This window comes from Melozone crissalis, unplaced genomic scaffold, assembly GCF_028551555.1.
Source record: "Melozone crissalis strain CALT ecotype California unplaced genomic scaffold, PUWL_Pcris_2 ptg000032l_1, whole genome shotgun sequence".
Taxonomy (NCBI): domain Eukaryota; kingdom Metazoa; phylum Chordata; class Aves; order Passeriformes; family Passerellidae; genus Melozone; species Melozone crissalis.
The window spans coordinates 3,797,903-3,811,368 of NW_026535810.1; the positions used below are offsets into that span (position 1 = coordinate 3,797,903).

Genomic DNA, 13,466 nt, shown 5'->3' on the forward strand with positions numbered 1-13,466 from the left:
TCTCTGGTTCTGCTGTGCTGAGGTGCTTGTGCTGCTCAGGCTCAACTCTGCTAAAACTTGCTGTCTGTGTTAATCTGCAGTGGGAATGTGTAATGAGGAGTTTCCCCTGAGTATCACCCTAAAACCTGAGCTAATTAACTGCTGTTTTCTCTCTGAATTTTTGCTAATTGTTGCAGCAAGAGGTGCTGTGTCTGGGGGAGCACGTGATGGTGCATGGTGACATTATGTGGGAAAAACCCCTGGATTTTAAAATGGAAAGTCTGTACAGGGGCATGGTATCATGACCCCATTAAATGTGGTTTTGATTCTTCTTGCCCTCTTAATTCCTACCAGACATGTGATAAATGACATGTTTTAGATTGAAATTTGTCTTAAGGCTCCACTAAATTAATGTTGGGCCCTGCAAGTTCAACCTGCTCTGATGGAACAGTGAATGGAATTTTTGTTCTGTTATTGAATCAGGTGACAATAAAAAAAATTAAACAATCCAAGCAGGTGGGATGTCATGAGTTAGAAACAAAGTGCTGGTGAAAGATCTTTTGCTGTTCACAGTGGAGATTTGCCTGGATAAATCATAGTACCCAAGGTAGAATGAAAAGCTCTGTCTTTCTAAATCCAGTCTGCAGCACTGGAGTTCAGTTTCCTGAACCATTCTGCAGTGGATAGAGTGTACTTTCACCTCACATGTGCAATCCATTACAATTTACTCTTAAGATTTGTGTATTTGCTATTAATATAAACAGCTGCTTTGTTTTTAATGAATGTTTGATGAGCTCCTGTGAGCTCCAGCCCTGCAGTGTTTGCAGCCAGGAAACCAAACCAGCACATGGCAACTGCTTCAGCTTTTGGCTGCTGGAACAGGAGTCCTGCCCAGCCCTGGAGTGGGATTTGATATCCAGAGTGAGGGATCAGACACTGTGTGTGTGTGTGTGTGTGTGTGTGCATGTGTGTGTGTGGTGCTGGTCTGCAATGGCTTTTCTAAATTAAAAAACTGAGAAAAATAAAACGAGAAAAATACCCTCTTTTTCTGTAGGAGAAGAGTTTGTTGATATTTAGCCCTAAATCCTGTAAGGTAGGTGATATCTGCTCTCTCTCAGAAGGGAATGAAGTGAAGCACAGTTGAGACCATTATAAATGTCCTTCTCAAGGTTTCCTTGCATAAAGAAAACCTTCCTTTGAGCTCTGTGCAAGCCAGGCTGCCCTTTCCAATTTGAAGTCTTTTCTGTTGGACCAGGACAGGCTGTCCCTTCCTGTGATCATGGCATCCTCCAGTTGGGTGGCACTTACACAGATGGGGTGCATTCTCTTGGTTTAATCTATAAATTACCATTAAAAAAAAAAAAAGCTGATTTGGTTTCAGGAAGGGGTTTGTGAGTGTAATCCAACCCTTTCCACACAGAGGCATCCATATGCCTATTCCAGGCCACGTCAAACATAGCTTGGAATCAACACTGAGAGCTGTGAACAGCAGGCTGGGAAGGGACAGTGAGGCCCAGCTGCAGCTGCACACCCAAAATTGTTCATTAAAGTTTCACCATTTAGTGGCTTGCAGAAATCCTGGTTCTTAGGAGAGCTGGGCTGGGAAATGTTAACTCCGGGAGCAGGCTCATCCCTGTTGGGCGTTTCCATAGGGAGGTACAGAGGGGAAGGAGAAACAAAGGTGTTTGAAGGGGTGTTCCATGTCTGAGTGACCTTGGGAGCTGTGGGGACCTGCAGGCAGGAGAGGGGCAGGGCTGTGGTGTCAGGGAGCAGATTTATTCCAGACCCTGCCTGGCTATTATTAGCAGCAGGATTGTGAGTGGCTGTGGCATCCAGGCCATGCCCTGTGCTGCAGGGAAGGAGTTGGTGGCATTGTGTGACATCCATGGGGACAATGGGAGCAGAGGGACAGCTGGGATGTTCCACCTGCTGTGCCTGGGAGGGAGGGGGGCACCAGAACTGGGGTGTCTTTAATGCCTGTGGGAAGGAGCAGGAGGGGTTTTGGTACTGTGACATCCTTCTCTCCTTGATGGGGCAGGCCTGGCTTATAGCCTAGGTCTGATCCTGATCAGAGCCTGGGTCTGATCCTGATCCACAGCCTGGATCCAAACCTGATCCATAGCCTGGATCCCAGCCTGATCCATAGCCTGGGTCTGAACCTGATCCATAGCCTGGATCCCAGCCTGATCCATAGACTGGGTTTGAACCTGATCCATAACCTGGATCCAAACCTGATCCATAGCCTGGATCCAAACCTGATCCATAGCCTGGGTTTGAACCTGATCCATAACCTGGATCCAAACCTGATCCATAGCCTGGATCCAAACCTGATCCATAGCCTGGGTCTGATCCTGATCCATAGCCTGGATCCAGACCTGATCCATAGCCTGGATCTGATCCTGATCCATAACCTGGATCCAAACCTGATCCATAGCCTGGATCCAAACCTGATCCATAGCCTGGGCCTGATCCTGATCCATAGCCTGGATCTGAGCCTGATCCATAGCCTGGGCCTGATCCTGATCCATAGCCTAGATCCCAGCCTGTTTCCCAGCCTTGTTCCCAGCTCGAGGGGGTTGCACTTCCAGTGCTTTGCTCTTTTATTTTTTTTTCCTAACAGAACTGTCTCGAGGTGAGAGATGTTTCCAGCGAGTGAATTGTTTCAGGAACATTTTCTTGATGAGGGCAGGGCAGAGAATCCAGTGTGTGCATTGATGTCTGTGTGTGTGTGAGCAGCAGTGCTTTTACCAGCACGTGCTAAATCTTCTCCTGGGAGTCTGAGGGGAGGTTTTTAATCCTGTTTATTTATCAGTGAGATCCCTGTAACCCCTGGCGATGGTGTTCCCTGCCTAAGAGCAGTGTGCACCTTCATTTCCCCCCTTCCAAAGGCTAATTCATGAATGAATGGGCTCTGGGATGTGTTTCCATTCAGGCTCTTTGAGGCTGTTAGTCCTGCTGTGCTGCTCCCAGGAAAAGGGGGATTGTGAGGCCATTTCAGTGTAACTGAGAGCTGAGAGCTCTGAAGCTTTGAGATTGATGCCTGCCTTGGCTGGGGGCTTTGAAGTGCGAAGTGGCTGAGCTCGCTTCGTTCCTGTTTTATTTAGAACACGGCTGCAAGTTCCATTCCAGGGAAAATGTCTATTTCAGCTCTTATTATGTCCATAAATCTTATGCAGAAAATTCACTGTTGCTTTTTGCAAACGCCTGTTCCCCTAATCAGCATTTCCTGGGCTAGTAAATCTTACAGAGCTTGGGCTGATCTCGATGCTTCAGGTTTGATTTGTAGATGTCTTAGTTCCAGTCTGCATTTCTCTGTGCTGGAAAATGCAGTTTGGAGAGTGAGGATGGGAGGAATGGCTGACCCACAGTTACAGGCAGTGTTTGCACAGACTGGGCAGCCAAAGCTCTGCTGTGGGGGAAAGTGTGACACAGTTTGTTAGAAATTATTCCCAAAGCGATGCATGAGAAAAAAATTATTTGCAGAATTTTTAAATTCAGGTTTTCTGACAAAGCAATTGGTTGCAGGTGGTTTCTCATGCAGAATGTGAACAAAACAGAACTTTCCTTCAAAAAAAAAATCCCAAACCAAACAAAACATACACAAACAAAAATTAAAATTGGATAGTGAAGGTGTGAAAAATGGGACAAATCTGCAGGAGGCCAATGCTGAGTTTGTTCCCTTCCATCAGTTGAGTGCTGATGGATTGAGCTCCTTCCAATATTATTTTGCAGTATCTCACAAAATCATGCCTCTTCATTAGTAATTTTCATTGTATTTTATGGTTCATGATTCAAGAAATCCTCTGTAGGAAAGCCTGAAAGTTGTTTCTGGAAGTTTTACTCAAAACCAGAACACCATAGTACTGAGAAGCTTTCCATGTTGCCATGAATTAATGCCACACCAAATGCAGATTGCCATAAATAGTACTTGGATTTTTTCTATAAACCCTGTTTTAAAACTCTAGGTAATGCAGAGTATGGGTGTTGACTTTCTTTTAAAAAGATGTTCAGATCAGATGTGTCTTAGGCTTTGAGAACTGGGCTTGTTTTTAGCAAGTTTTTGTGCTTGTTTTTGTTTTTGTGTGTGAGTGCTGTGTCTTGGAACACCAGAATTGGAACCCATCGTTTTGCAAGATGGCTTGCTTAACTGGAGCAGAACTGGAATAAATCTATGCAAGGATTTCTTCAGGCTCTTCCATTTATATTCAGTTTTATTACAATTTAACTGATTTTTTTTTCTAAAACCAGTTGAATTTTGCCCTTCTCTAGCACCTTGCTGGCAAGCTGTCCTGGTTTGGAAAGTCAGGTGTCTGCTAAGGAAGGCAGGAGCCTCCCCTGAACTGGAGAATGTAAACCCTCCCCAGCCCTCCAAATTGCTATAAATTTTAAATTAAGGGGCTCTCAGGCAAAAATATGGGAGCAGGAAATAACAGTTCTTTAGTAGGGAAGGGAAAAAAAAAAGGGTAAAATAAACAATGTAGTGCACTAGAACAACACTGCCAGAGTCAGAACCCAACCTGACACCCTGTGGGGTGTTGGTGGCAGTGCCATTGGAATTGTGGCTGCAGTTTTCTTGAAGTATTAGATGTGGTTTTGCTGGAGCAAGAGGGATCTGCAGAGAAGGATGTGTTCTTCCTCTGAAGATCCAGTGGAGGAAGAGGCAGCTGCTGTTCCTCTGGGGAATCCAGTGCAGAAAGCCGTGCTGGTGTCTCAAACCCTCTGGATTATATCTGGGCAGCAATGCTTGGCTCCTCCCTCTGGGCTCACATCTCCCAATGGGATGCTGTAGTTCTTATCAGCCATGCAGTGACATTCAATAGCTGTTATCAGCAATGTCCCCTCCCAGGGAGGTGTGAATGTGGTCACTCAGAGAGAGAGATAAGGCAAACTGCCCACTTGACAAAGGTAATCTGCCATACAGATGGTAATGGAAAACATCTTGCATTGCAATCTGGAACACAAGCTCACATTTGTAAATGGTCCCTTTTCACTGCAGGTACAAGATGATCTCAGAATTCACTTGGCCCAACCATGACCTGCCCTCAGACAAGGAGGCAGTGAGGAAGCTCATCGAGTGCCACGGCTTCCAGCACGACGTCGCCTACGGCAAGACCAAGCTCTTCATCCGCACGCCGCGCACGCTCTTCACCCTGGAGGAGCTGCACGCCAAGATGCTCGTCAGGATCGTCCTCTTCCTGCAGAAGGTAAAGCTTCCACTGCCCCAGAAACTCAGCTCAAGCTCCTCAAACCATCCTTGCTCTCCTTTCTGCCTCAGTTGTTGCACAGATTCCAGATTTGGTTGGTGCTGCATATTTTTAGGGCTCTTTCCATGGTGCTCTCTGGAGCCTTGGTGTGGTGGGAGCTGTAGCACCTAAAAGATTGTTCTTTATCACTGTCATGTTTTCTGAAAAATCCCTTCCCAGAATCTCTGCTGGTCAGAGTGACTCTGAGATATGCACAAGTCTCTTTTCCCAGCCTGGCAGCTGAAAGAGGAGTCAGGATTCTTCTGTTCTTGTTCTCAAAGTTGTTTATTATTTCTTATCTAGAACATTCTTTCTCAGACCCATGAGGTCTGTCTGGAAACCCAACCAGTTTGACCAGGACGGGAGTAGAAAACATTAAGTCTAGGGTTGGTCTTTTGCATGGTTTGTCTTTAGTAGGGAATTCTGCACCTTTTGTGTGCAGTGAGTTTCTCTGGAAAGGCCAAGCTCAGGCTGTGGAGGGTGCAGGCCCTGCCTTTCTCTGAGCTTTGTGGTTCAGAGTTTTGTTCCCTGTTCTGAGCATGTAGTGGTGCTGGGCTTCCCTGGACTCTCAACATCTTCTCCTACCTTCCTTCCCTGGAATAAAGCCCTTTTCCATCTGGTTTATTCTCTTGGGCTGATCTCTGGGGCTCCCATGCCCCCTGGGAGATGTTCCTGGATCCTTAACTGTTCCCCCCCCCCCCCCCCCCACCCCGTGCTCACCAGGGCTTCTAGGGAAGAATTTCCTGCCTGGAGCCACTTGGATGCTTTCAGGGAGGTCCCAGGGCCACAGCTCTAACCCAGGGTGAGCTAATGAGCTCCTTGTGGAATAAAGCTGCAGAGGGGACTGCTTCCTCCCAGGTAACTCCAGCTTTCCTATGAAACCAGGGAGCAGTTGAGGGGTGACCTTTTTGGAAATTGGAAAATAATTTCAGAGCCCCAGGCTGTGTTGCTGGGGGAGCAGATCATGGCTCAATGACTCCAAGCTCCTCCTTCAGATAAATCCAGTGAGATTTGAACAGCAACTTGTCAGTTTTGTGAGTTTGCTGCCAGCTCCAGAATTGCATTGTCTGGGCTGGGATCTGGAGTGGGCTCAGCATCAAAGGCAGCAGGGCAAAGGATTTTTTTGCCCCTGGAAGGTAAATAACCTGCTTAGGTGTAATGGATCAACTCCTTTGCTCCACAAAGGGATTTCTGCAGTGAGTTTGTGTGGCATCAGGTGTAGAATAACTGTGCTGCTTCTGGAGGTTTCCTTGTTGCCACAATCAGCAGAAATGATGGAAATTAAAATGCTGGTGCAGGTTGTCCTGTGGCTTCACAAACCTCCCTGCCCTGTGTCCTGCTCTCCCTGGGGTGGGAGGGACCAACATGAGTCTCCCTGAGGAGTGAAGCAGGACATGGAGGCGTCTTTTTGTTATTTTTCTGTGATAAATCTCCAGGGAGTTCTAACTTACCTCATAAAGGATAATAAAAGACAAACTCCTCCTCCAGTGCTCAAGGAACTGAGGACCCTGGAGAAATCTGGGTGTCCTCCTGGAGCTCCTTCCCTGCAGCTGAACCCTCTCTGCTTTCACTCACCGGAGGTTCTTGGTGCTGGCAAGGGGATGCAGAGGAGCTTTTCAGAGTCCTGGAACTCACAGCTAAACCAAAAACACTCAATGAATCATTAAATGCTTATTAAATTATTATTAAGAGAAGGTGTTGAGCTGGTATCTGTAGGTATGGATTAGAGACCTTGTACAGTGTTAAATCTACCTGACAAAAGCTTGACTTTGTCTCCATTTTCAGTGTTTCTCTTGTTTCCTGCTAACTCTGCTCCAGCCCTGGCTGGGATCCCTCCCTGGCTCTGCTGCTGGCAGATGGGGCTGGGCAGTGCTGGAAAAGGTACAATCAAAAATCAAAAATCAAAGAGGAGGGATGTGATGAGGCCTTCTCTGAGCTCTGAAAGCATCAAGGCAATTTTGCCTGTCATTTCTGTTCTCAACTTGCTTTCAATTGTTCATTAACAACTCACAGGGAAATTTAATTCTTGCTCTTTTTTCCTTCTGTAGTTTTGCCTGTGAGCATCAAAGGCTGAGGGAGACAAACTGTGAGCACATCTAGAAGGATTTGATTTTCTTTTAAATAACTCAGCCTTCTGTTGCATTGGACTTCCTCAAATTGTAATTTAGGAAAAGGGGAAGACAAGAGGAGGTGAAATGTGGTGTTGTGACAATGGGCACTTGTGTGACAGATGTGAGAGCAGCCTCAGAGCAGCTGATCCCAGCCTGGGGCCCAGGGGTGTTTTCCTCTGCACAGGAATGGGTGTAAGTGAAAGAATCCACATTTAGCAGCTCTTTTTTTAATGATGTGTATTCTGTGGCTCTGCAAATCACGAGGCTCTCCAGAAGGGACTCAGTAATTATCTGGAGAGCTTCATCATGCAGTGACCCTTAACCCTCCCAACAGTGCTGCTGCCTTTGTGTAATGGTGCTCCCCAGTTTGGTTCAATTGAATTAAAACTGACTTCTAGTTTAAATAGATAATTTTACTTTCTTTTGTTCCACATCTCTGGGATGTCTTCACCTTTGGATTTATCTTTCAGGCTCCTTTTTTTTCTGTGATAAAATATCAGTGAGATCCCAGGCTGTAATTTTCCTTCTGCCCCATCACAGTCAGTGAGCAGATGTGATGTGATTTAACCGTGGCAACTTGCTGGCTCCAGGAGAATTCAGCAAGTGAGAGCTGTGTCCAGTGTCACAAACCCCATATGGCACAGGGACATCACACCACAGGGTCACTCCAGGAGCCCAGCTGAGTTTGCTTCATGTGCTGCTTTAGGGTTTATTTGCTGTACCTGTGCTCCTGCCAGCTCTGTGATTGTCACCCTGAATGCTAATGGAGCAGCTCTGTGTTAATCATGCAAATAAAAATAACAAAAAAAAAAAGCTGCCATGGAGCTGTGCCGCTTTTGCTGCCCTTGGAAAGGCTCCCACAGGCTCATTAGCTGTGCAGAGCAGAGCTTTGTTCGGGGAAGAAAGCCCGGGCAGGCGGCACGTGCGGGCTCTGCAGATGATGGCTGCTGTCACTATAATTTACTGCCACATTTCCGTGGCATTTTATCAGCCCGGCACAGCTGCACATGGAAATCACTCCTGAAATCTTCCTGCCTGGCAAGGGAGCAGCAGGAATGTCCTTGAGTGCAGCCCAGCCCTCCTGGGACACAGCCCAGCCACGGGGGCAGGGCCGGCCCTGGGATGTGCCCTGGGCATCCCGAGGTGTCCTTGGGCATCCCAGCGTGTCCCTGGAGCCAGATGGGCTCTGCAGAGGATCAGGAGATGCCATCACCATGGCAACCCCCCCCAGCCTGCAGGGAGAGCAGCACAGAGCCGAGGTGTCACCATTCCGTGGTGTGAAAAACGCCAATCACTTGTTTTTAAATTTTTTAAAAGTTTCATAGTAATAAAATGGTTAAAAAAAATAGTAGCACAATTAGAGTAATAATAATTTGGACAAATTGAATTAGGACGATATGAGACAATAAAAACAAAGAGTTACAGATGTCTGGGTACCTTTTTCTGGGCATCACGAGCCCAAAAAAGGACACCCGTTAACAAAGGATTAACCCTTAAAAGCAACAGCCTGTTGCATATTCATACACTTCATACATGATGCATAAATTCCATTCAAATACAGGATTCTGTCTGGTCATCCCCAACTTCTTCCTCCAAATCCTAACAGCTCCTTTGAGGTGGGAAGAAGTTCCTTTCTTGTGATAATGGAGCAATAAATTCCTTTTCTCTGAAAGATTCAGTTGTCCTGTGGCTGCTATCTTGCTGTGAGTCCTTTCTTTAAAAAAAGTATCCTACACAGCATCGTTTCTATTTTAACAATTTTTATAACCTAAAACTGTATTTAACACAGTACTTAAGAGAATTAATACAGCATTACTTTCTATCACAACACATATAATATTCATTTGAATATTTGTGAAAAGCCAATCATAAAATACATGCATTTTTCACACGTCACCATTCCGTGTCATCACCATTCCCTGTGCCACCTCCCTGCTCCAGCCCCACCAGCCCTGGGAGCTCAGGACACAGGGAAGCCTCAGGCACACGGGGAAGCTCCTCCATGGGCACAGGAGGTGTTTCCTGACAGGTTATGTGTAAGAAGAGCCTGAATGAGAGATGCAGGACTCCAGGCAGCTCTGCAAAATGCAGTTTATTGTGTACAAAATGCAGTTTATTGTATCCAAAATGCAGTTTATTCCATCCAAGAGGTTACAGCAGTCCAGGGACCTGGGTGACAGAGCTGTGCCCGCAGCTGTCAGCTCCAGCTGCAGACAGGCCTGCAGACCCTTAGTTTAGGTTAACAATGCATTCTATACTTTTCTTTTGGTTACATTGCATTCTATATTTTTCTTTGCTGAGCATCTTCACACAGTAGAACCAATCTATACCTTAACTTTTATCTCTAGCCTATCATAACTGCTGTAATTACCATATTCATGTTACTGTTCTCCAATCACTCAAAGTCAGTACATTACAGTTTAAGCTGGAAGTTGTTTTTCAGTTTTCTTGTAGTGGAAAATTCTGAGACCTTTTTTCTACTTACTTGTTTGCCTGTGCTATCCTTCTGCTTGGTAAAAACATCTTGTTTGGGGTGGGTTTATCCTTTGCTCTAATTCATAAAAACCCCTTCTAACTAACACACCCTTTGCCTCCTTGGTTAGGGCTCAGCAATTCTTTTCTTCTCTATCAAAACTTGCTTTCATCTCTATTCCTTCTTCAGATTCTATATTCAAAAATCTTTCTGCTAAGCATCTGTGAGACTTTCTTGTCAAACTTTCATCCTTCCCAACAGTTATGGAGGGACAGAAGCAGCCAGTGGGGCTTGGGCCAGTGACCCAGACAGAAGGGATGGATGGAGTGGGTTTGCCTCTGGACTCCAGGCTATCAATCAGCAGGAGCAGGTCTATAATGCCACATGGATTGATATCCTGGGCCCAGGCTGTGATCTGGAGAGGCTCTGGCAGGGAGGAGCTGTGGCAGGAGATGCTGTGGCTCCTTCCTGAGGAGCAGGGGCTGGGAGCTGCCAGGAGCAGGTGCAGGGAAGGAGGAAGAGCTGGCTCTGATCCCACAGCTCCTCCCATGCTGCTCCCCTTCCCTGGGCTGGGAGCATCCCTGCCTGCTTCCAGGGAAGGCATTGAGGCAAAAAAAATCCACCCTGCCCACCCTAGAAAATGCCAAAGCATTTTAAAAATGCTTTACCTCTTACCAAAAACATGAAAGAAAAGAGAGAATTTCTGTCAGTTTAGCCCCACAATGGCTCAGCTGCCTTTTTCCTCAGAGGAATGGCAAAAATGGGGACTTGTAGGGGAAAGCAGGAGAGCTGGATCCTGCCCTTTCAGTGGCAGGTACCTGGAGACACCTGGATATTTTCTTGATGTCCTTCTGCTCCAGGAAATGCTGTGGAAATAATCTGTCACCTAAATAAGCATAAATATCCATTATTGCTGAGCAAGAGAGGAGGAGAGGGGGTGCTGTGAGTGTGCACCACTGTGTAAAATACAGTATGGAGAGCAGGGAAACAGCCTGTCCCAGGGTGTCTGCTGTCCCAGCTGGGTCACCTGGAGCTTCTTGGCTGTTGGACCCACCTTAAAGCTTGGCTTAGCATTTCCAATACATGTGGGGAAAAACAAAACACAAAGAAAAGCCCAAACTCTTCCCTGAAGCTTTTGTCGGCATCAGACAGAACATTTGTGCTCTGATGAGTTGGTTAAACCAACCTTTGGTGGCTCTGATCTTGGAAATCATTCCAGCTTCTCTCTCTGCCTTTCACAGCTGCAGAGGATTGTTTTCCATGCTCATCCAGGTGCTCCACAGGCAAATTGGGGGGAGCAGATTGACCCTTGCTGCTGATGCTTCCACATTGTTATCGTGGGAGGGAATGAGCTTTTGTTGTGCCTGAGCTTTCCACCTTTTCAAAGATTCTGACCTGCTGCACCTCAAGGTGTCTTTAAGCCTGCTTTGAGCTGTGACAGAGCTGCCAGAGTGGTGTAAAAAAGGGCAAAAAGCACAATTCCTTCAGGAAATTCTGGGGTTCCTGGATTAACAAGGTGCCCTTTCAGGCCCATGGGACACCACAAAGGGCACCCAAGCACCAGCAGCTCCTTGTGGGGGAATAGTTGGGAACTTTCCCAGGGTTGGGAATCTCATCCCTGACCCAGAGCATGGGGAGTGTTTGCTGCAGCCTTGGCTGAGCTGCAGGAGGAATCTGGAGCTGAGATGTGGCTGCATCCCACACCTGGGAGCTGCTGGAGCACAGCTCCTTTGGTGATTTTTATATTCATTATTGAACAGGCTCTTGTTAGTGCCAGCTAATTAATCTCAGAGTGGGACCCTTCTCTCTTCCCAGCCTGTGGAATATTGTTGCTATTAAGCAAAGCAATAGAATGAACATTGTTCAGCTGATTTATGTAGAAAGAGAAAAAACAGCTCTGAGCAGATGCAGCAGCTCTCTGAGGTGATCTGGGACAACAGGGAGCCTTTGATTTAAACCCTTGATGGGATCCACATTTACTCAAAGCAGGAAAAGGCAGAGCACAACCTGGGGCTCAGTGAGCTCTGGGCCACTCCATCACAGCCCAGCTCTGTGGGGAGGTGCCCCTCTGGAGCAGGCAGGGCTGGGGGCACTGGAGATGGGAATGTTCCTCCAAGACTCCTCCGCGCTGGCACATAAATAATATTTAATATTTACTAACCTGCCCATGTGAGAGCCTCCAGAGCTGAGCAGGGAGCTTCATGCCTGCCTGAATTCTCTGATTCTCACCAGCTGGGCTGCCTGGAGGGCAAACCATGGTTTGGGACAGATGGAATATTGATGATGGAGCGTCCAGGCTGGGCCAGAGGAGGGTGGTGGGAGAAGGTGTTTGTGGTGCAGCAGGAATGGAGGAGTTTCCCAAGGTTTGGTTCCTTGCAGAACTGCTCCAAAATCCCATTCTGACCCCTCCATCACAGCCCAGCTCTGTGGGGAGGTGCCCCTCTGAAGCAGGCAGGGCTGGGGGCACTGGAGATGGGAACATTCCCCTGAGGCTGCTGCACGTGCAGCTCCTCCACACTGCCATGTAAATAATATTTAATATTTAATATTTACTAACCTGCCCATGTGAGAGCCTCCGGAGCTGAGCAGGGAGCTTCATGCCTGCCTGAATTCTCTGATTCTCACCAGCTGGGCTGCCTGGAGGGCAAACCATGGTTTGGGACAGATGGAATATTGATCATGGAGCAGGCCAGGCTGGGCTGAGGGAGGGTGGTGGGAGAAGGTGTTTGTGGTGCTGCAGGAATGGAGGAGTTTCCCAAGGTTTGGTTCCTTGCAGAACTGCTCCAAAATACCACTCTGGGGTTTAATTTAGCCAAGCTGGGTTTGTTTGCTAAGTCCTGGGCATTTGTTTGCTCACTGATGGGTTTGGATTGGGAGCTGTGTGGGTTTTGCTCTGCACTCACAGGGATTGCAGCATCTAGGTCAAATCTAGATTATCCCTTTTTCCATGGGAGATGTGCAGGCAAGGCTGCATCCTGGGCCCACCGTGGCTGCTCTGCTGGCTTTCCCTGTGCTCTGCAGGGCCCAATTAATTGTTTTCCTTTCCTTCTTCCCTTTTTTCTCATTTTTTGATGGCACATTCAGAGTCTGCAGCCTGCAGACAAGGCTGTAATGCATAGATGGGTGTGGAGGATTTATGTTCTGTTCAGGTGATGGATGTGAAATGGATGTGAGGTTTCTTTAATCTTAGAAACTCTATTGGAAGCTCAATGAGGTTTTTAAACTGATTCTAAAGGTATGTTTAGATCTCCCCTGCCGTTCATCTGAATTTTAATTTATTAAATTTTAATCAAAAAACAAGTGAATTAAATATTCTTTAGGAAAAAAAATCATTGCTTCCCTTAAGCTGGGATGTGTCTCTTGCTTTGGCTGAATGCTGTTTGTGCAAATCCCTGATTTAGAAGCTGCCAAAGCAGCTGCTGCACTGGGAATAGTGGGATCATCCCTTGGAACACAGCTGGGATCACTGAAGCCAGGGCTGTGCAGGACGAGATCCCTTGGTCTGGAGCTTTTCATGTCCCCAGGGGTCACTTCCACCTTGGTTTGGCCTTGACTGGGGGGATAAAAGGGACTGGAGGAAAGCTGAGGCTGCCCCATCCCTGGCAGTGTCCAAGGCTGGGTTGGATGGGGCTTGGACAGCCTGGGACAGTGGGAGCTGCC

The 13,466-nt window shown here is 47.1% G+C and overlaps 1 protein-coding gene across 1 annotated transcript in view; it reads left to right on the forward strand.

Annotated features, from left to right (window-relative positions):
- Nucleotides 1-13,466, forward strand: part of MYO1D (myosin ID) — a 176,712-nt gene that overhangs the window by 71,730 nt on the left and 91,516 nt on the right. The window contains exon 16 of the mRNA XM_054281490.1: nt 4,976-5,183. Within this exon, the coding sequence (XP_054137465.1) occupies nt 4,976-5,183 (208 nt within the window). The remainder of the gene's footprint in view (nt 1-4,975; nt 5,184-13,466) is intronic.